Source organism: Armigeres subalbatus, chromosome 2, assembly GCF_024139115.2.
Source record: "Armigeres subalbatus isolate Guangzhou_Male chromosome 2, GZ_Asu_2, whole genome shotgun sequence".
NCBI classification, from domain to species: domain Eukaryota; kingdom Metazoa; phylum Arthropoda; class Insecta; order Diptera; family Culicidae; genus Armigeres; species Armigeres subalbatus.
Genome location: NC_085140.1, coordinates 17279344 through 17305298, shown reverse-complemented (window position 1 = coordinate 17305298; position 25955 = coordinate 17279344). Strand labels below are relative to the sequence as shown.

Below are 25955 nucleotides of genomic sequence, written 5' to 3'. Positions count from 1 at the left end.
GGATTGGGTTTGGATTGGATTTGGATTAGACTTGGATTGGATTTGGATTGGATTTGAATTGGATTTGGATACGATTTGTGATTAGATTTAGATTGGATTTGGGTTGGATTTGAATTGAATTTGGATTGGATTTGGATTGGATTTGGATTTGGATTGGATTTGGATTGGATTTGGATTGGAATTGGATTTGGTTTGGATTTTGATTGGATTTAGATTGAGTTGAAAAGTAGGTCATAGGATAAGAAGAAGATGAAGAAGAGGAGAAGAAAAAGAAGAAGAAATTTTCTATTTTTCCAATTTGAAAGATTTTGATCAGAAGCCATACAATTTAACACGATAAATTGCTGAGGAAACATCGGAATTCCTAGGTGCTTAATGCAAAAAGTGTGACAATGACCAACATTTCTCCAAGTTCGTCTTCAATTGTCAAATCACTTAACACATTTATGTGTTAGCTTGATAATTTTCCAATAACTCTGCTCGCAGACATAAAAATGAATGCTGAATACTCAAAATCGCTAAACAGTTACTGTTTATTCCTTAGTAAATATAAAACAACATTTTTTGTGATAACTTCGAGATTAAACACTGGAAAGTAGAGAGAAGCGACGCCTTTGATCACAACAGGCACGTGCAAAGGACCGACAGACACTACTTGACGAGACAAACAGGTTTTCGGATTAATTTGACAGTACAACAATGAAAAATCTAAACTTATTTAAAAAAAACTCTTTATTTTTCCGACAGTGCTACAAGTTACTATATATTATCAGATCTTTTTTGTCTTTCTTACATCATCGTCTAGCTATCTCGAATACATTTTGACTTGTTATTGCTGGATGTTCTCCGTTCAACATTTATTTTATTCTACTGTAATTGTTTTGTTTTTTTTCGAGGCGCCAACAATTCGCTGTTGGCGCTCTGGGAATCTTACTACAAGATTGGGTTTTTTGACACTATCGATGTCTACTGTTGAGAGAAAAGTTCCCATCGACTTTCCATATCGCTATTAAAATCAATAAAACCTATAAAAAATGTCATTTGAACTTCAGCAAGAACCAAAATGTATTCCTACAGCTATGTAAATAAAATAAAAAAAAAACTTTCTCTCAACAGAAGAGACTTCATCGAAATTGAGTTCGAACTTAACGCAATAAAACGCGATGATTTGGAATGATTGAACAATACTTTGTTTGGACGGTTAAAGGTTCTACTAATAATGGAGATTACTTGAGTTTCGTTAAGAGTCTTTTTTCGTTTTTGTATTTATTCTTGGATCATCAACTATTTACGTTTCTGAACGTACACGTACTTATGCTACTGTCTGTAAAATTGTTTAGATTATATTAATCATCCTATACTAAACATGTTTCCATTTAATTTACATTTAATTGCAATAAAAAGTTGTATACTCTCAATCGCACACTTTAAACTGATGGAATGTTCTTTATTTGTTATCTTCCAATCAGCAGAATCTAATTCCACCGAAAAATTGCTTCTGAATTCAAATTTTCCATTGATCGAGGTCACCATTTCCAATTACAACCAATTCCAATTGGAATGTGACCCCTCATGCATTTCATCCTTCCATTAATGTCCTATTTCTATCTCACCATCACTATCTATGTGTGATTCTAAGGGCGGGGCGTGGTCAAACGCTTCACCGCGTTCCCTAATTCGTATCGAATCGAGAGGGTTCGAGAGGGGTGACTCTTAGAACAGCGCGGCCAATGCCGTGACCACTAGCAGGAAGCTCGACACGGACACCGCGCTGGCATCGCCTCCGTAGTACGACTGCCCGCAAGCCGGTGGACACACGGGGATGACCGTTTCGAACAGTTCCACCTTGGCTTCGGCTTGGCCGAGCTTGTTGATTGCCCGGCAGTAGTACTCGCCGTACTGGCGCTTTTCGATGGTGATCACCCGGAGGGTCGTATCGGTGAACTCGTCCGCTGTGGCGAACAGAGAAATGCCGTAATGCTGGTTGTTGGACAGTTGGACATCCTCCTTCACCCACACGATGGCGGGCGACGGGTAGGCTTCCACGTGGCACTCCAAATCCATATCGTACTGCAGGGCCTGACCGAGCCGTGGCCGCGGGACGCTGATAACCGGGGAGAACTCCACCTCCAGGTTGATGTTCCGTCGGTCGCCTTTGCTGACACCGTTGTCTGCGACGCAGTAGTACGTGCCACGGTCCTCCTTCTGGACGGAGTTGATCTTCATGACGTTGCCGGTGTAGATTGCGCCACCTGCGGAGGAGAGGAAGAGGGACATAAAATTAGAATTTATTGCGTTTTTTTTCTGTCGGGACGTGCGTCACATGGTGGGTTAGAGTCGGAGAGCATAAGGTGCTCGGGAGAAGTACTTCCGGTTTGCGTTAGGGAACGATTTTGCGGTTAGATGATTTCGAGAGCGATTTGTCAGAGGCAGGACAGTTTCTTTTTGTGCTTTTATTGCCCGAAGACAAAAGGGGTTCGTTTTATGGATGGAAACCGATCACCTTTATGTACGTTGCACTGTTTCGGTGTGGTGGGGTGAAACGTGCTCATGAATAAAATTGTTTATATTTCAATCTTCCAGCCTATCTACAAATATAGGCGTTGTAACAGTTGTAGGAAAATTGATTATTGAAGCAGTTTTCAATTATGCACTGATTCTAGACGAGAAGTACATTTTGCGTCCAAGAAATTGTGCCCATCGAAACATTATTGATTTGTGACTGAAAAAATGGTAAGAACTATACATTAACACCTTGATGGAAATGACAAAGAATTAAAAACAAAAAAAGGTTTTACTTTTCAAAATTTATTTGAAATTTCTCGCAGAATAAACACTTAAGTAAAAATTATGAAAAATGTCACACTAGAGAATTCTGCAAAATCTGAAATAATCAATCGAAATAAAATTACTGAATTTAGACTATTCCAAGTCCAACAGTTCTATGTTTTTGTTTTTCTTAGAAAAACTGTTCAGTTCCTTTACATACAAAACCTTATATTTTTTTAGAAATCTCTCCATGAGATCTTATTTATTAGAAATAAAGATTTTGAAGGTTTTTTTTCTTCAAAAATCTTTTTATTTATTTTTATAACCGCTCGAAATATTTATCAATCTTTCCGTTTATCGATTATCGGCCTAAAGGCTCAGACCAAAGTGTAGAATCTCTCGGATCTCCTCCAACCTATGTGGAATCCTCAAACAATTTCCTATGGGTTGTTCTCAGGACCGGATTTAGCCGGAAGGGGGCCCCGGGGCCGACGGTATGTGGGGGCTCCAAAATGTATAAAAAATGTTGGTTTTGGTACACAAGATTTTTGGGGGCCCGGGGCCACGGACCCCCAGGCACCCCCATAAATCCGGCCCTGGTTGTTCTAGAATTTTCGTCAATTCAACTCTGAAGTGGTTTGGACGTTGATCTTACTGACATGCCACTAACTGATTTCTAACGATCTTCTATTATTAAAGTTGTAAAAAGTTCATGTCCATCATTGCAGACGCCAATTGTGAGTTATGGTTTGTTATTGTAGGGTCCCGGTTCAGTTTGTGCCATGAGTGTGATGTACTTGAGAGAGGGTAACAAATAAATCACGCTCAGATGAAAGTAGTTTACCGACCGCGACAGCCCGAGCAGCATACAAGTTGCAAATTAAGTCACATTTGAATTGCTGCAACCAAATCGGTCTCGGCAATATTATAGCATTTGCGTATGTTAGTGTACGAGAAAGGCAAAAACGATAACTCGCGCACTCAATGTGTTTCATCTAATAAGCGTTACCACATTCCAACACCTTTGTTGTGGATTTTTCAATAAGTTTTGTCGAAGTTTTCCAAAAAGGTCTGGAAACACGTGAAAACCTCGAAAAATCGATTTACAAGGAAATCGTTTCTACGCGGTTTTTGAGTTTTTCCCCTTGAGGGATTGTCGCGTTTTTTATGCGGTTAACATGGAACGTATCAGCGTGATAACCGACTTTAGTGTACTCCCATACTCCAGCTCAACAGAACCGACGTGTTTTACAAGTGCACGATCCATCTAGCACTAATTATTTAACATCCACTGTCTTGAAATAAGAAAAAAAATAATCCTCTTTTTTTGCCTTTCTCGTATACTAAGTATACGTAAAGGCTATATGTTCACTCCAAAAACAAACTTTTTATAGAAGGCTCGGAGACCCATAGTGTTATATACCAATCGACTCAGTTCGACGAATTGAGGTGATGTCTGTGTGTGTGTGTTTTTTTTTTTTTTTTTTTTTTTTTTATAGAGGGATGAAGGCAAATCTGCATACAGACACCTGAAATTATCACTCAGGGAGTGGGGTTGGCGCGGTTGGCAGAAGGCCAGACCGCCGGACCCACTAAACCCACCCAAGCAACAGAAGGTTACTTGAGTTACCCTCTCTTCTAATGCACAATTCCCCCCGGGACTACCTTTCAGTATTACTTCTGTGGGGAAAAGCAGTACTAAAAGTACTCCTCCCAAAACAACACCTTTCACAGTGCCTCTCTTCGATGTTTTGTCATACGTCTGAGCCCTTTGGCTCCCTTTATTGGTGCCAGCAAGCACACAAAAGCGTGGGCCCTTAAGCCCTTTACTTTTTTTATTCCTTGTGCCATTCAGCAACGCATCTACTTTCCTTTTTATTTTTAGAGCCATTTAGCTCTCAACGTGCTCGCAAGCAACTCAGATAGTCCCCGGCGGCGGATCTACCCTACTCCGACAGGAGCCCCCGGCGGCGGAAGCTCCCCGATACCGACGACCCGCATTCGTGGATGGCTGTTACATTACCAACACTACACATTCACTTGGTATGCATGTTCATAGATCCGCTCAAGTCCTACGCACATTCTCACTTCAACGGGTGACCGGACGAGTGCCGAGGTCAGGCCAAAGATTTCGGTGGGAGATAGCTTCCGGTTCAGTGGTGCCCCGACGACCCGAAGCAGGTGCATTCACGCGGCACGATCTACTCAACTGGTCCCCGGCGGTGGACCTAGCCTACTCCGATTAACCGATTTCCCATGAACTGCGCCTTTCAGCTTCTTGCTTAACCGATGAGCCATTCAGCTCTCACCTTGGTCGCGGACTACTCGGATAGTCCCCGGCCGTGGATCAATCCTACTCCGACAGGGCGCTCCCCGACGTCGGAAGCTCCGCCGTAACCGAGGACCCGTCTTAACGGGTGACCGTGAGAGTGCCGAGGTCAATCCAAAAGATTCCGGGTGGAGATAACTTGCAGTTCGATGGGGCCCCGGCGACCCGAAGACGGGACAGACGCACGCCGCGGTCTACTCAGATGGTCTCGGGGGGTGGGCCTAGCCTACTCCGATAACCGAGTTTAATTTGCCTTGAGTCATTCAACTCTCACCTTATTGGTTAAGCCATATAGCTCCAGCCTCGGTCGCGAACGGCTCGGATAGTCCCCGACTGCCGATCCAACCTATTCCGATGAGAGGTTCCTCGAAAGCGGGAGCTCCCACGAACCCGGCCGTTTCGCCACGTTCTGCGGCTACGCGCTCGCCGCAAGCTGAATACAGTTGCGACGCTGTCGTTCCCATCCATTATCGACATATATATTCACGACTTCCACGACTCATGGTCCGCTATCCGTAACGGCTGCCTGCTGCTGCTCTATGCGCCAACTTCGTTGCAGGATGTCGGCTATCCTGGACGTCGCTCTTGCAACCGCTCTCCACTGTTCTGGGTTCTGGCACATTTTTATGACGATGTTATCGGTGTTGGTGTCCGTTCCGCATGCCCCCAACATCGCACTCCTCTCCGTTTCGAACCGAGGACATGTGAACAGGATGTGTTCAGCCGTTTCTGTCACGTCTGGGCATTGCGGACAGGTGGGAGAAGCCGCGTGACCAAACCTGTGTAGGTACCACTTGAAGCATCCATGGCCTGTTAAGAACTGGGTCAAGCCAAAGTTTAGCTCCCCATGAGGTCTGCTAATCCATGCCGACACACTTGGGACTAAGCGATGGGTCCACCTTCCCTTAGGCCAGTTGTCCCACTCTCTGCCATTTGGCTACCGTTGCTGCCTTTATATTCCTTCGAGCGTTATCGGTGCCCCTGAGGGCGTAGCACTCCTCGTCTTCCTCTACCACCAGTTTGATAGGCATCATGCCCGCGAGTACACATGCCGCTTCGCGAGATACGGTGCGATATGCGCTGATAACTCTCAGGCACATTAGCCTATGAGTACTCTCCAGCTTTCGCACGTTGCAGTTTACGCTCAACGCTGACACCCAAGCTGGTCCTCCGTATCGTAGTATTGAAACCGCCACGCTTGCCAGCAGCTTGCGCTTGCTGGAGCACACCCTAGAGTTGTTCGCCATCATCCTCGATAGTGCCGCTATCGCCGTCGACGCGCGCTGGCAGGCGTAGTCGACATGACTTTTAAAGCTCAACTTATCGTCGAGCATCACACCACATTGTTCCAGAGATCTCTTGGAGGTGATGTCGCAGCCGCCGACTCTAATTGTCGCCTCCTGAACCGATTTCCGATTGTTAACGACTATCATCTCCGTTTTATGATGCGCCAACTGTAGCTTCTTGCTGCGCAACCATTCCTCCACTAGGCTGATCGAATAGGCTGCAGTCAATTCGACCTCTTCGACGGATTCTCCGTACACGGTCATGGTTACGTCATCGGCGAATCCCACTAACTTGACTCCTGGCGGGAGCTTCAACCGCAGCACGCCATCGTACATCACGTTCCACAGCAATGGACCCAAAATTGATCCCTGTGGGACACCTGCCGTGATGGGGGCGCTAGCCAAGCCTTCGTTTGTAGCTTCGTAGAGCAAAACTTGATTCTGAAAGAAGTTTCCCAGAATCTTGTACAGCCCTAGCGGTACTCCCAGCCGAAGCAACGAGTTCGCGATCTTCATCCGACACGCACTGTTGAATGCATTCCGCACATCGAGTGTTATTACTGCGCAGTAACGTATACCACGCCGCTTGCATTCGATGGCGACCTTTGCAGTGTCAACCACCGATTTAATGGCACCCAGAGTAGACCTTCCTCTCCGAAAGCCGAATTGCTCGCTCGATAATCCTCCTACCTCCTCCACGTACGGCGACAGTCTGTTCAGGATCAACTTCTCCAGTAGCTTCCCTACCGTGTCTATTAGACAGATTGGTCTGTACGCTGAGGGGTCTCCTGGTGGCTTGCCAGGTTTCGGTAACAGGACCAAACGCTGTCTCTTCCATATATCCGGGAATGTCCTCTCGTCCAGACACTTCTGCATGGCCAACCTAAACATGTTCAGGTTAGTCGTTATGGCTGCCTTCAATGCCATATTCGGGATCCCGTCCGGACCAGGTGCTTTACTCGGGTCGAGGGACTTTGCCACCGTCAATATCTCTTCTACCGTCACCCTCTCCACCGCTTCATCATTTGCTACCCTCGCTGCTGGCGGCCAGTGGGTTGGGCCGTGGTGCGGGAATAGTGCCTCGATTATAGTCTTCAGCCTCGTTGAACATCGCTCGGGAGGAGCCAGTGCTCCTCTTGTTTTGGCCATCACCACCCGATAGGCGTCTCCCCATGGGTTCGAGTTGGCGCTCTGGCACAGTCTGTCGAAGCAGGCTTTCTTGCTTTCTTTGATGGCCTTGTTTAGAGCCAGTCTCGCTGCTTTGAATTGCTCGATGCGTTCCTCCCTCACTTCCACCAAGCGTGTCCTTTGCGTTTTTCTTCTAGCCCGGAGACAGGCTGCTCGAAGGGCTGCAATTTCATCGCTCCACCAGTATACCTGTGGCCTGCAGTTCCGTGGTCGCACCTTCCTCGGCATGGTCGCGTCACAAGCTCGAGACAGGACCGCAACCAGTTCGTCGCCGCTTAAACTTCCCGTGTTTTCTTCCAAACCCATAGCTTCACTGAAGGTCCCACCGTCGAAGTGGGCGACCTTCCACGACCGGGTTGTGGGAGTAGCTCTCCGGCTTTCTCTTCTTGCCTAACTGCCTATCCTGTACCGGATAGCTAGATGGTCACTGTGGGTGTAACCGTCGTCGACCATCCACTGCGTATCACCGACCAAACTTGGACTGCAGAACGTTACGTCTATTATCGATTCCACTCCGTTTCGCTGGAAGGTACTTTTGGAGCCTTCGTTGCACAGCACGACATCCAGCTTGGCGAAAGCCTCTAGCAGCGTTTGCCCTCTCCGGTTAGTAAAGCGACTTCCCCACTCTATCGCCCACGCATTGAAGTCTCCTGCAATTACTACTGGCTTGCTACCCACTAGGTCTGATGTTAGCCGATCGACCATCTCGGTGAATTGTTCTATCGGCCACCTTGGTGGGGCGTAGCAGCTGCAGTAGTACACTCCATTTATTTTCGCTATAACAGTACCCTCCGCTCTTGTGTTCAGCACTTCCTGGATCGGGTATCTTCCCGTCGTACAAATCGCCGCTGATTTGGATCTATCCGCTACCCAGTTCCCATTATCCGCGGGGATGCGGTACGGGTCCGACAAGATAGCGACGTCCGTTCTCGCTTCTACTACCGACTGCCACAGCAACTGCTGGGCGGCCGCACAATGGTTGAGGTTGAGCTGCGTTACTTGCACGGCTTCCTCGTATAACCACTCAACGGGCACGCAGGTCCACCCATAGCGTGGTTATGTTCCTGCTTCCTGCTCGCGCATAGCGTACACGATGGTGCTTTCTCGCACGTGTGCGCCTTATGGCCCTCTTCGCCGCATCGCCTACATAGGTTACTCCCTATCCGGCCCTTTGCACGCCCACGATTTGTGTCCCGGTTCGAGGCAGCGGAAGCACTTGTCGACTACCGGTGGTTGGTAGAGGCTGACTGGACATACTGACCAGCCAACTTTCAGCTTACCAACTTTGATCACCTTGTTAGCGTCGATGGCCGGTAACTTCACCGTGGCAATCTGCGTCCCCTGCGGTCCTCTTCGCAGACGGATGGACGCATTTGCTACCACCACTCCACCTTGGTCCTTGATGGCCGAGGCGATCTCTTCCGATGTCGTGACCTCGTCCAGCTGCTTGCATTGGAGAGTCACTTCGTCGTGTAGAGCCCTCACTTCTACGCTCTCGCCTAGGACTTCCTGGGCTAGCGCTCCATATGAGGTACCGTTCGCCTGTGAGCCCTTCCTTAAGACAAGGATCATCTCGCCCGCTCTCGTCCGCCTTATGCTACAAACCTCTTTACCAAGGTCCGCCAGTTTCTCGGCGCTGCGCATCGCCTTGAGCACGTCGGCGTAGCGCTCTTTCTCTGTTTTAATGAGAAGTGCTTCACCCTTCTGTCTGGCTCTCGCCGGGCGCGTGATTGCCGCTTTCACCTTCGATTTATTTACTACCGTTTGCCAGGGACCGTCCGACCGCAGGTTGTCTTGGTCGGGTTGGCTTCCCTCCTCCGGTGGCCGACTGGCTCGTTTCGTCCTCGCTTTCTTCTTATGCCGTTCTCCCATGTTTACAACTTCCGTGGGCCCGCTCTTCTGGTTTGCGCTCTCCCGACGCCTTTTTGCGTTCTGTTTAAAGCGCTTAATGCCAGGCGAGTCCCTGGCTCGCTTATCTGTTCTCCTCTCTACCGCTCTGTCTCTGAGGGCAAAATCTAACGCCTCCTGTGCCATGGTTGTGGTACTATGGAAGGAGAAGGGAGCAGTCTGTGCACTCTTCTCCGCTTTACCACAGCCTTCCAGCCTGGCCGCAAGCACTTCCTGTTCTTGCTTGGCAGCAAGAACCAAATTGCGAAGCTTAAGCAATTTCAGCTTCAGCTCCCTCGACATATTGCCCCGTTCATTGGTGAAGTCGATAATGTCATCGAGTTGCACCATGACGACGGTCAAGCTCGGCAGGATGCCACTCGACCCTATCTCCACTGCATTGTGCTGCTGCTTATCGACTATTGGCGTATCGTTATCGCTCTCCACGACGACTACTTCGCTACTCGTGTCCTTCGTCTCCATTTCTCTCGCACCCGATGCTTTGGGTGGATCTCCAAACGTGGGCACACTCTCCATGCGAAGCGGTTCACTTCCGTTGCTTTGTTGGTTAGTTTAGCTTTATTTATGATTGTTGGGTTCCCCTTAGGGCTGCCCTCGAACCCAACTGGAATAGTCGCCTTCTTGATCCCATGGTTTTAATTTGCTAATGCAGTGAGGCCATGCGGGGGTTGACACCTCGGTGTTCAGAGCCGGATCGGCGTAAGCCAGGAAGGAATCAACTGGTCCTACTCCCATCTGGTTGGTTAAGCCAGACGGCTGGATTGGGACGGCGTGCCCCAAGGCCTGTCACGGTTTTACGGGACGGAAGGCAGCTGTGGCATTAGCCCACCCGCCATTTCAAGACGGTGTCACCCGGCTTTACTCAAGGAGTGGAATGACACAACTGTCAGCCCTAGATTCGTTGTATATCTCGATTTCCGCTCGTGTCCGTTGACGTTGCCGTTGTCGATGCCACTGGGTTGGGCTAGTGTGCTTTGAGCGGCGCACGGTCGCTTTGATAGGACCTGCTTACGGATACATGCAGCTTTTTGTAGAAGTTTAACAGAGCCCACTGTCAAACCCCACCACATCCTAGGCAGGTCCCCTAACTCGCAGTGGGGAGGGGTCGTAAAGCCCTTGGACATAGTCCCTGCTGCCCTGCAGTGTGTGTGTGTGCGTGTGTGTGTGTGTGTGTGTGTGTATGTGTGTGTGTATGTGTGTGTGTATGTGCGCACCAAAAGAGCAAAAAGTTTAGCTCACTTTTTTTGCACTTACCCTCAACCAATTTACTCGCAACAGGTTGCATTCGACGCAGTATACTGCCCCATTGTTTGGCCGATTTGGACTATGGGCTTAGAAGTTATGGCCAAAATACTTTTCCTCTTAAAAAAGCGCGTAAAAAAGTCTAGCTCACTTTTAATGCACTTACCCTAAACGGATTCCCTCACAGCAGGCTGCATTCAACGCAGTATCTTGCTCCATTGTTTCCTATTGAAAATTGGACGGATCGAACAATGGGCTTGGTAGTTATGGCCAAAATACTTTTTCTCATAAAAAAGCGCGTTAAAAAGTCTAGCTCATTTTTAATGCACTTACCCTAAACGGATTTCCTCCCAACAGGCTGCATTCGACGCAGTATACTGCCCCATTGTTTCCTATTGAAAATTGGATGGATCGGACAATGGGCTTGGTAGTTATGGCCAAAATACTTTTTCTCAGAATAAAGCGCGTAAAAAAATCTAGCTCACTTTTAATGCACTTACCCTGAACCGATTTCCTCGCAACAGGTTGCATTAGACGCAGAATCTTGTCTCATTATTTCCTATTGAAAATTGGCCCGATCGGACGATGGGCTTAGAAGTAATGCCCAAAATACTATTTTTTACCGCACGAGAAAGGCATCATCACCGCTAGGTGGATTAATCTGGGTTTTTTTATAGGGGAACTGTTCCGTTTTCCATCTCACTGAAAATATATTCATCTCAAACAAAGAAATACGGCAACAATTTCATCGCCTCTTTTTGCTAACATGCGTGCTCACTGCTGAAAAATCACAAAAATGAGAATCAAAACAAATTCCTTTTCGTTGCTTTGTTTTTCGTGGACTGAATATCGGAGGTATGAGATGAAGTCCAGGAGCACTATAACCCTATGTAAATATGGAATGTAGTCCAATGGATATTGAATTTAATACCGTTTTTCGCGAAAAAAAACCATTGCTCGCCCGGTGGCTGCTGCAAATTCTCTTTGGGAGAAACTTTCGGCATTTATAAACTAGATTTTGCTTCAAAATATGTTTCTAAAATTATTGTTGTAAATGTTGTCTTAGTCACCAAGTATATGAAATTAAAGATTTTAATTTTTTTGTTCGTTCGAACTTTTGTCCCTTTTACCTGTGGATCGTAGTTTATTCACTACCAGGAAATCTTATGATCGTAAAATAATCTTTCAGGAATTTCGGAACCCTTTGCGGACCAGATTTTACGTGGGCTAAATTTCTTAGAATTCAATAATATTTTTTCAGATTATTACAAAAAAAAAATCCCGTGGAATCTAATAATCCATTTAAACCAACAATAAAGTACCTAATATTTGATGATAATTTTGTAGACCAGAAATCAGACCTACTAGACAGTTTTGCAACTATGTATGATAATTGCAGGGCTGTTACAAATTCCAATCCGCGAAAACCGCGACTAACAAAATAGAATCCACGACTGCAAAAACATAACCGCGACAAGAAAAATAATGGCTCTACCTCTCAGAAACATATTTCAATGCAAAATTTCAATATGTATTGTTGCTTAATAATATTTTATTATTATACTAGTCGACCCGGCAGACGTTGTCCTGCATAGTAGGCGAGAATGCGCATTGTAAACTGCCTATGGGAAATTCCCATACGAATCTTATTTTTAGTTTTTTCCCGATTTACTCAATTTTACTACTGATTTTTACATGAGGGAATGTCATATAAACCCGTCGGAAACCAAAATGAACATATCAGCCGAAGGAATGAAGAAAATCTATCCAGCCGTTTTCGAGTTATGCGGATACGAACACAAACCATTTCATTTTTATTATATACTAGTTGACCCGGCAGACGTTGTCCTGCATAGTAGGCGAAAATGCGCGTTTGAACTGCTCATGCGAATTTCCCATACGAATCTTTATTTTAGTTTTTCACGATTTGCTCAACTTTACTCGTAATTTTCGCATTAGGAAATATCATATAAACCCGTCGGAAACTATAACGAATGTTTCTGCTGAAGAAATGAAAAAAATCCATCCAGCCGTTTTCGAGTTATGCGGATACGAACACAGACCATTTCATTTTTATATATAAGAAGAAGACTAGTAGATCCGGCCAAAGTTGATCTGCATAGTAGGCCAAATGCGCGATGTGAACTGCCCATGCAAAATTTTCATAAGAATCTCAATTTTAGTGTTTCGCGATTTACTCATCCTTACTCATAATTTTGCATGAGAAAATATCATATTAACCCGTCGGAAACGATAATGAACGTTTTCGCTGAAGGAATGAAGAAAATCCATCCAGCCGTTTTCGAGTTATGCGGATACGAACACAGACCATTTCATTTTTATATATAAGATATTATTGGTTTATTAATTTATTATTTTTGTTGATTAAATAATTTATATTATTGCAAAGGTAAAGCAGAACTAGTTTCATGTTTTAGACACAAAATGTGTTTTTGCATGCATAATAGAAATGTTTTTCTATTATGCAATGCCTTTGCACACCATTTTCATCGCTTATCCGTCTTTGTCTTTATTTATGTGAATTTTTATTTTTGGATCAGTTCTTCATGTGTTTAAATGGCAAACCGCAATGAAGAAAGTAAGATTAGCGGAATATAGGGACTAAAGGGACCGCTTGAACTTTTTACAGCGGTCAATTTATGCTAAAATTTAAAAAAAAATAGTCAAAAAATTGCTGTACGAATTTTGATCCATTGATTCCACGGTGAACGGATTTCGTTTCAGTACTTATTATTATTATTTATTCAGACTAAGGCCGAAGTGGCTTGTGCGGTATATAAGAGCCTTCTCCATTCGGCTCGGTCCATGGCTACTGTAACCAGTCACTTTCCCAGGTTACAATTTATTGCCTTAAACACTTGGTCAATTTGGCTCACTAGAAAGATTGTATTTTTTTTATGTCATATTGTAAGTAAATGTCTAAATGTATAATAAATGTTCAGGCTCCGTGTTTTCATGTTTGAGTGAACGTTTATTGTATATTTAATAGCCCTTGGCTGACGTAGAAGTTGAGTTTTGTAGATTAATGTTCAAATAAAATGTATATATTATGTTCTTGTTTTCTTTCGTTAAGATTTGAATTTAAATGTTCGTCTCGTCAGCCATATGTAAATATTGTACTAAAATGTTTGTGCTATGCGGGTTGCAGTCCCAAAAGAACCGCCAACCGGCGATAATTATTTGGTATGGCGGTTGAGCGAAGAAACCAACATCAAAATGCGATGGCGGGGCTGGGTATAAATAAGCTAGAAGAAAGCCTTGAGGGAGAGTTTGAAATCCGATCCGGAGGAGTGACGTTTGGTGACCGTTCCGTTTACGCCCGTCCATTTGCGTATCTGTAGTTCCGCGTGGTTGGCCCGTGTGGTAACCATTATTCGTCCAAAGTATACAGCTACATCGTCACGGTAGATATTTGGACTTAAGTTTATTCCGTACGGAACTTTGTTCGACCGCACCACAACGGCCAGTGTACGACACGCCCAAAGCTAGTGCTGGTCGCGTTAGTTCATCATCGTACAAAGAACCAAGCGAGTGTGGTGCAATAGACTGCAGTGTTTGTGTGTTGGTCAGAAGTGGCAGGTTAGGTTCCTTCCGGTGTTCGGAGGTCCTAGTGACGATTCGCCAAGACTGTAACCTGCCAAGTGAAAGTGTCGGTACTCGCTTGGATTCCTGACCACAAGAGAAAGTGCGCGCTCGGTACCACTCCCCGGATCCGCGGAACATTCGATGGCCAATCGTTAATACAGGCCTAGTGTCACCCAGTAAACCGGTCCCGTGTTCAAGGATCGAGTGAAGAGCAAGCTACCCACCACCCGCTGCCAAAACGCCACCAGCTAGTCGCTCCCTAGTCCCGAGAAAACCACATGGCGACCAACGTTCATCATGGCCACAACGACGTTAAACGTTAAACGAGTTAAGTTCAATTATTGTCCATAAATAAACTTATTGTTCAAAATTTGTATTGTATAATTCTAAATTGTTTGTTTGAGCCGAATTGTCTAGTCCCCTATTGTTCTTGTTTTAAGTTCTACTGAGTGTTTAAGGTAAGTTAGGGAAGCAGATTCCTCCCAGAGACCAATCCGTAATTATATACGACCCTGAGGATACGCGTTGGGACAAGGCAGACTAAAGAGGCCTTGTGTGCCCACCCCGGAGGCTGCCGTTGGATTTAGACCAGCAGCTTGGGGTTAGGCTGGTCTCCCTCTGGGACTAAGCGTCACTCCCGAGGTCCCAAATCGTATCACTACTCGTCGTCAACCACGCAGTCTACGGAGGATCCGCAAGTCATCTTCCACCTGATCGATCCACCTTGCCCGTTGCGCACCTCGTCTTCTTGTGCCCGACGGATCGTTGTCGAGAACCATTTTCACCGGGTTACTGTCCGACATTCTGGCTACGTGCCCGGCCCACCGCAGTCGTCCGATTTTCGCAGTGTGAACGATGGATGGTTCTCCCAGCAGCTCATGCAACTCGTGGTTCATTCGCATCCTCCACGTACCGTCCGTCATCTGCACTCCACCATAGATGGTACGCAGCACTTTCCTTTCGAAAACTCCAAGTGCGCGTTGGTCCTCCACAAGCATCGTCCAGGTCTCGTGTCCGTAGAGGACAACCGGTCTAATGAGCGTTTTGAAGATTGTCAGTTTGGTACGGCGGCGAACTCTATTCGATCGGAGCGTCTTGCGGAGTCCAAAGTACGTACGATTTCCAGCCACTATGCGTCTCCGAATTTCTCTGCTGGTGTCATTTTCGGCAGTCACCAGTGAGCCCAAGTACACAAATTCTTCTACCACCTCGATTTCATCACCACCGATGCAAACTCGCGGTGGGTGGGTCACTCTTGAACCTCTTCCTATCATGTACTTCGTCTTCAACGTGTTGATGACTAGTCCGATCCGCTTAGCTTCCCTCTTCAGTCTGATGTAGGCTTCCTCCATCTTCTCAAAGTTACGTGCCATAATACTATGTCGTCGGCGAAGCCAAATAGCTGGACGGACTTTTTGAAAATTGTACCACTCGTGTTAATCCCTGCTCTTCGTATTACCCCTTCTAAAGCGATGTTGAATAGCAGACACGAAAGGCCATCACCTTGCCGTAACCCTCTGCGGGTTTCGAAGGGACTCGAGAACAGTACTGGAAAAGGTCGTGATCGTCATAAGACAGAGAGCAAAACGCCTTTTTCTATTTCAGGCGACCAAATGAAAAAATCGTGGGTTCTTCGATCAATTTCGCGTGAAAGGGAGTCATGAAAAGACGTTGTGCTATATTTTAATAATAAATTTTTTAAGTTATTTTAATAGATATATGCGAAGAAAAGTGACTAGTCGATAAATTAATCATACTCCTTCAATTAACCGAGTTGAAAGTGGTAATAAACACAAAAATAAAGCAGATATTGCACAATTTCATGCCCTGTCATGGAACAAATATTGTAGCATGCCATTCATCCTTCGCGTTTCTATAGATATTGAAAGGGGCAGATATGTGAACATCGTGTGACATCTCTCATTGAAAATGAGATATTACAGTACTGCTCGAGAATGCCCCTGAAACTCGAACTGCGCACATCACCCGATCCATCGTCGCTTTGATCAACCGTGTCAGTTTATCCGGAAAACCGTGTTCGTGCATTAGCTGCCATAGCTGGTCCCGATCGATTGTATCATATGCGGCTTTGAAGTCGATGAATAGATGATGTGTGGGCACGTTGTATTCGCGGCATTTCTGCAGTACTTGGCGAATGGCGAACACCTGGAGGATCGTAGCAATCATTGCCCGCTGATAGACGTGTTTTTCGTGACAGCAAGTTTTACCATTGGCAAACCGGTAAATCGTGTAAAAGCCAAAATTTAGTTGGCGCTGAGAACCGCTGTTTACCAAGATCAAGCCTCCCGGGAGCCCATTGAATAAATCAGGAACTGGGGGAGCCACGTTTTTCTAAATGACCGTTATCGTAGGAGGGGATGGATGAAGCATGAAGGATTGCGGACGTCGAACATCCGAAGCAGAACCAAGTTGTTTAACCGAGAGGAGGGAACCGTTTGCAACGCTTGAAGTCCTGCAAAAAAAACTACGTATCTGGGCCAAACCTCAGAATTCTTGATCCTGTGATGACTGATCGGTTCCTACTGGATATCCGCTGCTGATCATTGGACCTTTCATATCATTTGCCGTAGCTGCCGTGCCCTGATGAATATTGAAGCCAATTTATGATGGACTCAAGAATGGACGAATTAATTTGGTGAGCATGTTCCAATTATATTATTGATGATGCCCCATACATAAAAACTATATACGCACAGGGCATCGTTTGCTGCTATTGCCGCGGATATTGTGGGAGTCTCAGATATCCGGTTCAAGCTTTAGTGGGCAACGATGGCTCTTCTCGACCTTCTACTCCCTGAGTAGTTACTACGAATAAGGGCGTCCTTGTGAAGTTTTGCTGTACCTGTTATGAAGAACTAGTGCATCCCATTCCCTACACTTTCTGAAGAAAGTGAATCCTTTTTGTAGTGCTACTCCTCGTAACAAAAAGGGCACCATTACGGAGCATGAGATTTGATCAAATTATTTGTAGTACTACTTAGCCAACGCCCCCAGATGGGTGAGGGATAGAGGATGAAGCACACACACACACTTGGCGAATGGCGAACACCTGGTCCGTGGTGGAGCGTTTGCCCATAAAACCCGCCTGGTACTGCCTCACGAACTCCCTTGCAGTTGGTGATAGTCGACGGCATAAAATTTGGGAGAGTGCCTTGTAGGCGGCGTTCAGCCATGTGATTGCGCGGTAGTTGCTACTATCCAGTCTATCGCCCTTTTTGTAGATGGGACACACGACACCTTCCATCCACTCCTGCGGCAAAACTTCCTCCTCCCAAATCTTGGTAATGAGTGCAGCGCTCTAGCCAGTGCCTCACCACCGTGTTTAAATAGTTCTCCTGGTAGTTGGTCAACCCCGGGGGCTTTGTTGTTCTTCAGCCAGCCAATCTCCTCCTGGATCTCCTGGAGATCCGGAGCCGGTAAAGTTATGCCCTGCGCGCGTTCTCCCAGGTCCATCGCCATACCGCCATCTTCGTCTGCCGCATCGCCATTCAGGTGTTCTTCGTAGTGCTGCCGCCACCTTTGGATCACCTCACGCTCGTTCGTAAGAAGGTTCCCGTTTATGTCCTTACACATATCAGGCTGTGGCCGGTGGCCCTTACGTGAACAGTTTAACTTCTCATAGAACTTTCGTGTGTTATTAGCGCGGTACAGTTGCTCCGTCTCTTCACGGTCTCGATCTTCCTGCTGGCGCTTTTTCCTCCGGAAAATCGAGTTTTGTTTGTTCCGCGCCTGTTTATATCGTGCCTCGTTCGCCCTCGTGCGGTGTTGCAGCAATCTCGCCCATGCTGCATTCATCCCTTCCACTAACTACTCACATTTGCCGTCATACCAGTCGTTTCTCTGATCCGGGGGCACCGTGCCAAGTGCAGCGGTTGCGGTGCTACCAATGGCAGATCGAATATCTCTCCAGCCATCTTCAAGAGACGCTGCGCCTAGCTGCTCTTCCGTTGGGAGTGCCACTTCCAGCAGCTGCGCGTATCCTTGGGGTAGTCTACCGTCTTGTCGCCGCCCAATGTTAAGCCGCGGCGTCCGACTTCGACGTGTGTTGTACACCGTCGAGAGTTTTGAGCGCAGGCATACTGCAACGAGGTAGTGGTCGGATTCAATATTCGCACTGCGGTAAGTGCGGACGTTCGTGATGTCGGAGTAGAATTTATTTAGAATAGATTAGAACGTGGTCGATTTGGTTTTCCGTTTCTTGGTTAGGTGATCTCCATGTGGCCTAGTGGATATTTTTGCGGGGAAAGAAGGTGCTTCGGACCACCATTCCGCAGGAGGCTGCGAAGTTTATGCATCGTTGGCCGTTGTCATTCGATACGGTGTACAGACTATCCGGTCCGATGACCGGTCTATACATACATTTCCTCCCTTCCTACCTGTGCGTTCATGTCACCGATGACGATTTTGACGTCCCGCAGTGGGCATCCATCGTATGTCTGCACCAGCTGTGCGTAGAACGCTCCTTTCTCGTCGTCGGGTCTCCCTTCGTGTGGGCAGTGCTCGTTGAAGATGCTATAGTTGAAGAAACGGCCTTTTATCCTCAGCTTGCACATCCTTGCGTTGATTGGCTGCCACCCAATCACACGATGGCGCATCTTACCCAGCACTATGAAGCCGGTTCCCAGCTCGTTGGTGGTGCCACAGCTTTGGTAGAAGGTAGCCGCTCGATGCCCGATTTTCCACACTTTCTGTCCTGTCCAGCAAATCTCCTGCAGCGCCACGACGTCGAAGTTGCGGGGATGTAATTCATCGTAGATCATCCTGTCGCAACCTGCGAAACCTAGCAACTTGCAGTTCCATGTTCCAAGCTTCCAATCGTGATCCTATATTCGTCGCCTAGGTCTTTGCCGATTATGTTGAGTCGTATTTTCTCTTATATTGTTCGTAATGATTGGTTTTCCAGGCGGCTTATTGGGCCTGCGCAAACCTCCTGTCTCGTCGGAGGGCCGTCGTGTCAAGGCTGTTTAGCGTCCCACCTAACACCAGGACTTGGGCTTGTGCACACGGTCGCTTACATTTGTATATCATGAGGCCAAAATGATGATACTCTTATTTTTGGCCTTGGAAGACGAAAAATTACCACGACTGGACCGGGAATATTACTGCTAGGGTAAGGATGTAAGATGACTACTAAAACTCTTCTTTTTCTTCTTCTTCGTCTTCTTCTTATTGGCATTACATCCCCACAGTGAGACAGAGCCGCCTCGCAGCTTATTCATTCAGCACTTCCACAGTTATTAACTGCGAGGTTTCTAAGCCAAGTTACCATTTTTGCATTCGTATATCATGAGGCTAGCACGATGATACTTTTATGTTATATCAGATTGACTGTGGAACCAAGTGGAACTATTCACGCATAAAATAAAACATTACTTATGGATGACCAAATGAAACATGAACACGAACATTCAAGCTCCGAATAACTACAGCGAAACGAAACGACTTAAATTAGAATACAATAGATGGGAAAAATGTCGATAGAGGTTCGTCTTCAAATAGTAATGCACTGTGCTAGCAGCAAAACAAACATTATGCGGGAGAATTTGCTCAGCTGACAAGCCAAATAATGAAACAAAAGCCTAAAATGAATTTGATGAAAGTCGAATTAAGTGTATCGATTGACATACTTCGCTCATTCCCAAAAATAATTTATACAATTCATGTCATGTGCCATTAATGCGTTTCATCTGTTTAAAATTCATCGACCTCGGTAATAACGTTGCGCGCCGTCACCGACGTCGCCAGCGTCATTCGCTAGGAAAAATTTCCTCGAAACATATTTTACGATACCGGGCAATTAGTGCTACCCGATCTCATCGTACTCGCCATTGGCAATCTCGCTCGCTAGGCCTACTGTTTACAGTTCTGTTCCTAGAACCTCCGATCCGGTGTCCAATCGAACCGGTTTGCGCTCTGCCCCAATGCAATGCTGGCGTACGGTCTATCGCCAGATCGTGAGGGGGAAAATGCAACCGACTTAACCCACACCGCATCCGTCGACCGCCAGCTTCACAATCACGCGTGACCGTTGTTCTCGTAGAACCGGTTTTGCATTCGAACCAGAACCATTTCTTTTATTTCCGTCATCATTGAGCGTAAAAGTTGGAAACTGAATTGCCACCGCTGGACACCGCGCCGCTGCGCTGTTGTCTAATAACAGCTTAAAACGTGCCCATGGGTGGGGAAAGTGGTCTGAAATAGGTCTCGAGTGGAGTCAAGTATGAGGCAATGAAGTCGGTGACAATGACTAAAGATACAAACTTCATAAGAATTTAATATTCAAAAATAACGACGAAAATTTTTAACGTCGGTGCATATGACTCCACCTTCCTCTTTGGTCCACGAACCCGTGAACTCTTTTTGGGCCCCATCATCAGGGTAGGTAAAGAGGATATCCCCAATCGCCCGATAGAAAATTACTAACCTGGATGGATACGTATGCTGAACCCAATCGTAGAATAATAACGCGGAGTGCGGGAGCAAAAGAACCTTTTCGACCCACTCGATGCCGTCGACGCGGTATGCAATGCACGACCGGGTGTGAAGGTGAAAGTTAGAATTATAATTTTTGATACCTCTAAAAAGAATAAAACGCGGGAATTTATCGCTCGCCGGAAAGGTGTTTTGGAATTAACACAATGTTATGAACGGTCGGCGGCGAACGTTTTACATGTTTGAGCATTGCAGCGAGGGGAGCCGGAACCAGATTCATTTTCGGTGCAAGCTCTGGACTGGAGCTTATGAAAAATTCGTTATTGTTTACAGAATGTTGGATTTATGATATCGAATTGAATTGTTCGGAAGAATAGGCTCAGGTGTTGTTTGGGGTAATTAAACAAAACGCCCTCCACGAGATTTGCGGTACAGAAACGGGTCGAATTTAGGGGAGAAATTCAACAGAGCAATACTATTTATTTGGTTTAGTTTGGAACGTACAAACCTCCTGCCCTGTGTGACATATTTTTTTGCCAAGAATTCAACACCAGTAGATATTGTGCCTTGCAACAAAATGACAACTTTTGTGATCATTATCCAAGGCTCTCATAGATGTGAAAAAATTCTCCGCAGTACAAATAGCACGTGCTATCCGAGCATTCACCGCCGGAATGCACCACGTGGCGATCAAATTTTAAAAAATATCGAAGTAGCTTTTTTTATATAGAGGTATGTTTTTCTTAGGCGATTATGGCGCGTATTTTTCGTTGCGACCAAAAATGAGCAGAAGAGTAGATTTTTTTATCAGCGGTACAGTACATTAGTCAAATTTACGCCTGTCATAAGACGAGTTTATACAATCCCATTGAATTCCACCACTTAATTGTATCTTGACAGATACGTATTTCGATCTCAACAGTCAAGTACGAGACACTGAAGACGGCCTTACTGTTGAGGTCGAAATGCGTATCTGTCAAGATACAATTAAGTGGTGGAATTCAATGGGATTGTATAAACTCGTCTTATGACAGGTGAAAACATTCCACTAAAAAGCTCAAAATAATTTTCTTATCAAATTTACGCATTTTTCATTACAGTAATCCGAATTTCACCCTTGAAAATCAAAACAATTAGATTGACGCATACAGCATTCATTTTTCTCACCAAACCTTATAGGTTTCTAATAGAATTTTTTTTTCTCCTCTGGGAGTTTATTTTGGGAAAAAGGAGAAACCTTTAAACGTTCTGTTAATTTCATCTGAAGTATATAAATTGTATAAATCTGTGAAAGAAATTTAAAAAAATCTCTTGACAAATTGAGAGTTGTTTTTCGTTCTCGTGATGATGTGAACGATTTTTTAAACTCTTTTTTTTTCAATTCATCCCGAGCAGGAGCGACGACCTCGATAAAAGAAGTTGGTATGATTTAGCCTTGCATAAGAGGTAAAATACCAAAAAATTATATGCAGAATACTTGAGGCATACCATGCTTAAGTATTTCAATACCAAACGAATAATAATTGGTTATGCATTTGGTATTAAAATTCAATTTAATAACTGAGTTTGTTATTTTACCTCATATCCAGGGCGAGTTCATAACAGAGTATGGTATCAATAACAGCATAAGGTATCATTGAGCCAATTTCTTCTGCTCGGGATAGGTTAAAAGATCCGATAGTCATGGGTGTTCCTATAGTTGCGGTACTTACGTATTAAACGCAGCAACCCATCTAGTCCATCAATTTGTTCACCTGTCATTAGACGAAATAAAATAAACAGGTTTGAATTTTCCGCTAAATCGGTGAAGTATCATTAAAATATCTTATCTTTTTCTCGGCTTTGCACCAATAGTTGCGCGGTAGTGCTCTTATAGTTGCGAGTCCCATATGAAAACAATAGGATTCCAACTATAGGAACCCGGATTAAAAAATATAGCAACTATCAGAACACTGCAACAGTATTTGGAGGTACCATTTGGTAGGGCCGATGGCCTAGATCCGGATAACGTGAATTCCAATGCAACACTTCGAGACTCTGTTGAATAGTAGAAGTGACGGTGTGTCGGTGAACAGAATAAATATTAGCAACGATGGACAAGCTTCGGCACGGCAAATGCTGGACGCTGGGTAAAGTGTACCATTGTCCATTGGTACTTCGCGTACCTGAAGGAATAAAATAGACCCCATCTCGCGGTCCTTAGCCTCTTACACAGCAACTCCTATCCCTTCCTATACCCCGGTGGGAACTATGGTCGTATGCTGACAGGGAAGGGGGGGGGGGAGTTTGCTCCTTTCCGGAGGTACAAATCTTACTGAGCGTCTGTTCTCCATGTTAGGGGCGGCTGATCATCGTCCGAGTGCCAGCGAGGGACTCTAAGTGAAACTGTGCACCATGATCCACCGGGAATAAGGAGGAATGGTCCTCAGGAAATTTAGGAGGTTTGATGTCAGGTCCTGCAAGCCAGCCTTTAAAAAATCATACGCAACGAATAATCAACAAGAGAGTATGGACCGGAACCATCGGCGAAGACCACTGCGACGAAAAGGGACTAGCGATTGGAAACTCGGTTCGTGGAACTGCAAATCTCTGAACTTCATCGGGAGCACACGCATACTCGCCGATGTGCTCAAGGACCGTGGATTCGGCATCGTAGTGCTGCAGGAGGTTTGTTGGAAGGGATCAATGGTGCGAACGTTTAGAGGTAATCATACCATCTACCAGAGCTGCGGCAACACACACGAGCTAGGAACAGCTTTCATAGTGATGGGCGATATGCAAAGGCGCGTGATCAGGTGGTGGTCGATCAATGAAAGAATGTGCAGGTTGAGGATCAAAGGCCGTTTCTTCAACTTCAGCATAATCAACGTCCATAGCCCACACTCCGGAAGCACTGATGATGATAAGGACGCATTCTACGCGCAGCTGGAACGTGAGTACGACAGCTGCCCAAGCCACGACTTCAAAATCATCATAGGAGATTTGAACGCTCAGGTTGGCCAAGAGGAGGAGTTTAGACCGACTATTGGGAAGTTCAGCGCCCACCGGCTGACGAATGAAAACGGCCTACAACTAATTGATTTCGCCGCCTCCAAGTATCGGTACACCTGGAGATCACCACTGCAGACAGAATCACAAATCGTTCTGATTAATGGACGGCACTTCTCCGACATTATCGACGTCAGGACATATCGTGGCGCTAACATCGACTCTGACCACTATCTGGTGATGGTTAAACTGCGCCCAAAACTATCCGTCATCAACAATGTTCGGTACCGACGACCGCCGCGGTACGACCTAGAGCGACTGAAGCAACCTGATGTCGCCACTGCATACGCGCAGCATCTCGAGGCAGCGTTGCCGGAAGAGGGTGAGCTCGATGGGGCCCCTCTTGAGGACTGCTGGAATACAGTTAAAGCAGTCATTAACGACGCAGCGGAGAACAACGTCGGGTATATGGGACGAAGTCGACGGAACGATTGGTTCGACGAAGAGTGCAGACAGATTCTGGAGGAGAAGGACGCAGCGCGGGTGGTCGCGCTGCAGCAAGGTACCCGGCAGAACGTGGAACGTTATAGACGGAAGCGGAGACAGCAGACCCGTCTTTTTCAGGAGAAGAAACGCCGCCTGGAAGAAGCGGAGCGCGAGGAGATGGAACAGCTGTGCCGTTCTCAAGAAACACGCAAGTTCTACCAGAAGCTCAACGCATCCCGCAAAGGCTTCGTGCCGCGAGCCGAAATGTGCCGGGATAAGGATGGGAGCATCTTGACGGACGAACGTGTGGTGATCGAAAGTTGGAAGCAGCACTACGAGGAACATTTGAATGGTGCTGAGAGTACAGGCAGTGAAAGTCAATTCAGCGGAGAAGATGACTACGTCAGTTCAGCGAACGATGGAAGCCAACCAGCCCCCACCTTGAGGGAAGTTAAGGATGCCATCCAACAGCTAAAGACCAATAAATCAGCTGGTGAGGATGGTATCGGAGCTGAGCTCATCAAGATGGGCCCGGAAAAGCTAGCCACTTGCCTGCACAAATTGATAGTCAGAATCTGGGAAACTGAACAGCTACCGGAGGAGTGGAAGGAAGGGGTTATATGCCCCATCTACAAGAAAGGCGACAAGCTAGAGTGTGAGAACTTTCGAGCGATCACCATCCTTAATGCCGCCTACAAAGTGATATCCCAGATCATCTTCCGTCGTCTGTCACCATTAGTGAATGAGTTCGTGGGAAGTTATCAAGCCGGATTCGTTGACGGCCGCTCGACAACGGACCAGATCTTTACTGTACGGCAAATCCTTCATAAATGCCGTAAATACCAGGTACCAACGTACCATCTGTTCGTTGATTTCAAGGCGGCATACGACAGTATAGACCGCGTATAGCTATGAAAAATAATGGACGAGAACAGCTTCCCTGGGAAGCTTAACAGACTGATCAAAGCAACGATGGATGGTGTGCAAAACTGTGTGAAGATTTCGGGCGAACACTCCAGTTCGTTCTAAGACTAGGTGATGGACTTTCGTGCCTGTTGTTCAACATTGTGGGCGGAACCGAGCGCGACAGGGCCCGCCTGGGAAGCAGTGTTACGATAGACGGGGATACCTTCGAGGTGGTCGAGGAATTCGTCTACCTCGGATCCTTGCTAATAACAATGTTAGTCGTGAAATACGAAGGCGCATCATCTGTGGAAGTCGTGCCTACTACGGGCTCCAGATGAAATTGCGGTCAAAAAAGATTCGCCACCGCACCAAATGCGTCATGTACAAGACGTTAATAAGACCAGTTGTCCTCTACGGACATGAAACATGGATTTATGGTCAGGACCATAAATGAACCTGGACGAGTAATTCTTCTGGGTCGTAAACTGCAGAAGGTTGAAGTGAACGTGGCCGCTATTCAAGAAGTTCGATGGCCTAGATCCGGAGAAGGTGAATTCCGATTCAACACTTCGAGACTTTGTTGAATAGTGGAAGTGACGGTGCATCGGTGAACAGAATAAATATTAGCAACGATGGACAAGCTGTGGAGTCGCCTACACTAGATGAGGTTAGAAAAGCTATTAAAGAGCTGAAGAACAATAAGGCTGCGGGGGAGGACCAGCTCCCGGCTGAACTGCTCAAACATGGCAGTGAGCAGCTTTATGAAGTTCTGCACCATATTATGTCGAAAAAAT

At 46.1% G+C, this 25955-nt stretch overlaps 1 protein-coding gene across 1 annotated transcript in view; it reads right to left on the bottom strand.

The window, feature by feature from the left end:
* Positions 1 to 717: 717 nt before the first annotated feature.
* LOC134217985 (lachesin) overlaps positions 718 to 25955 on the bottom strand; it is a 60909-nt gene continuing 35671 nt past the window's right edge. The window contains exon 2 of the mRNA XM_062696850.1: positions 718 to 2252. Within this exon, the coding sequence (XP_062552834.1) occupies positions 1714 to 2252 (539 nt within the window). The 3' untranslated portion in view covers positions 718 to 1713. The remainder of the gene's footprint in view (positions 2253 to 25955) is intronic.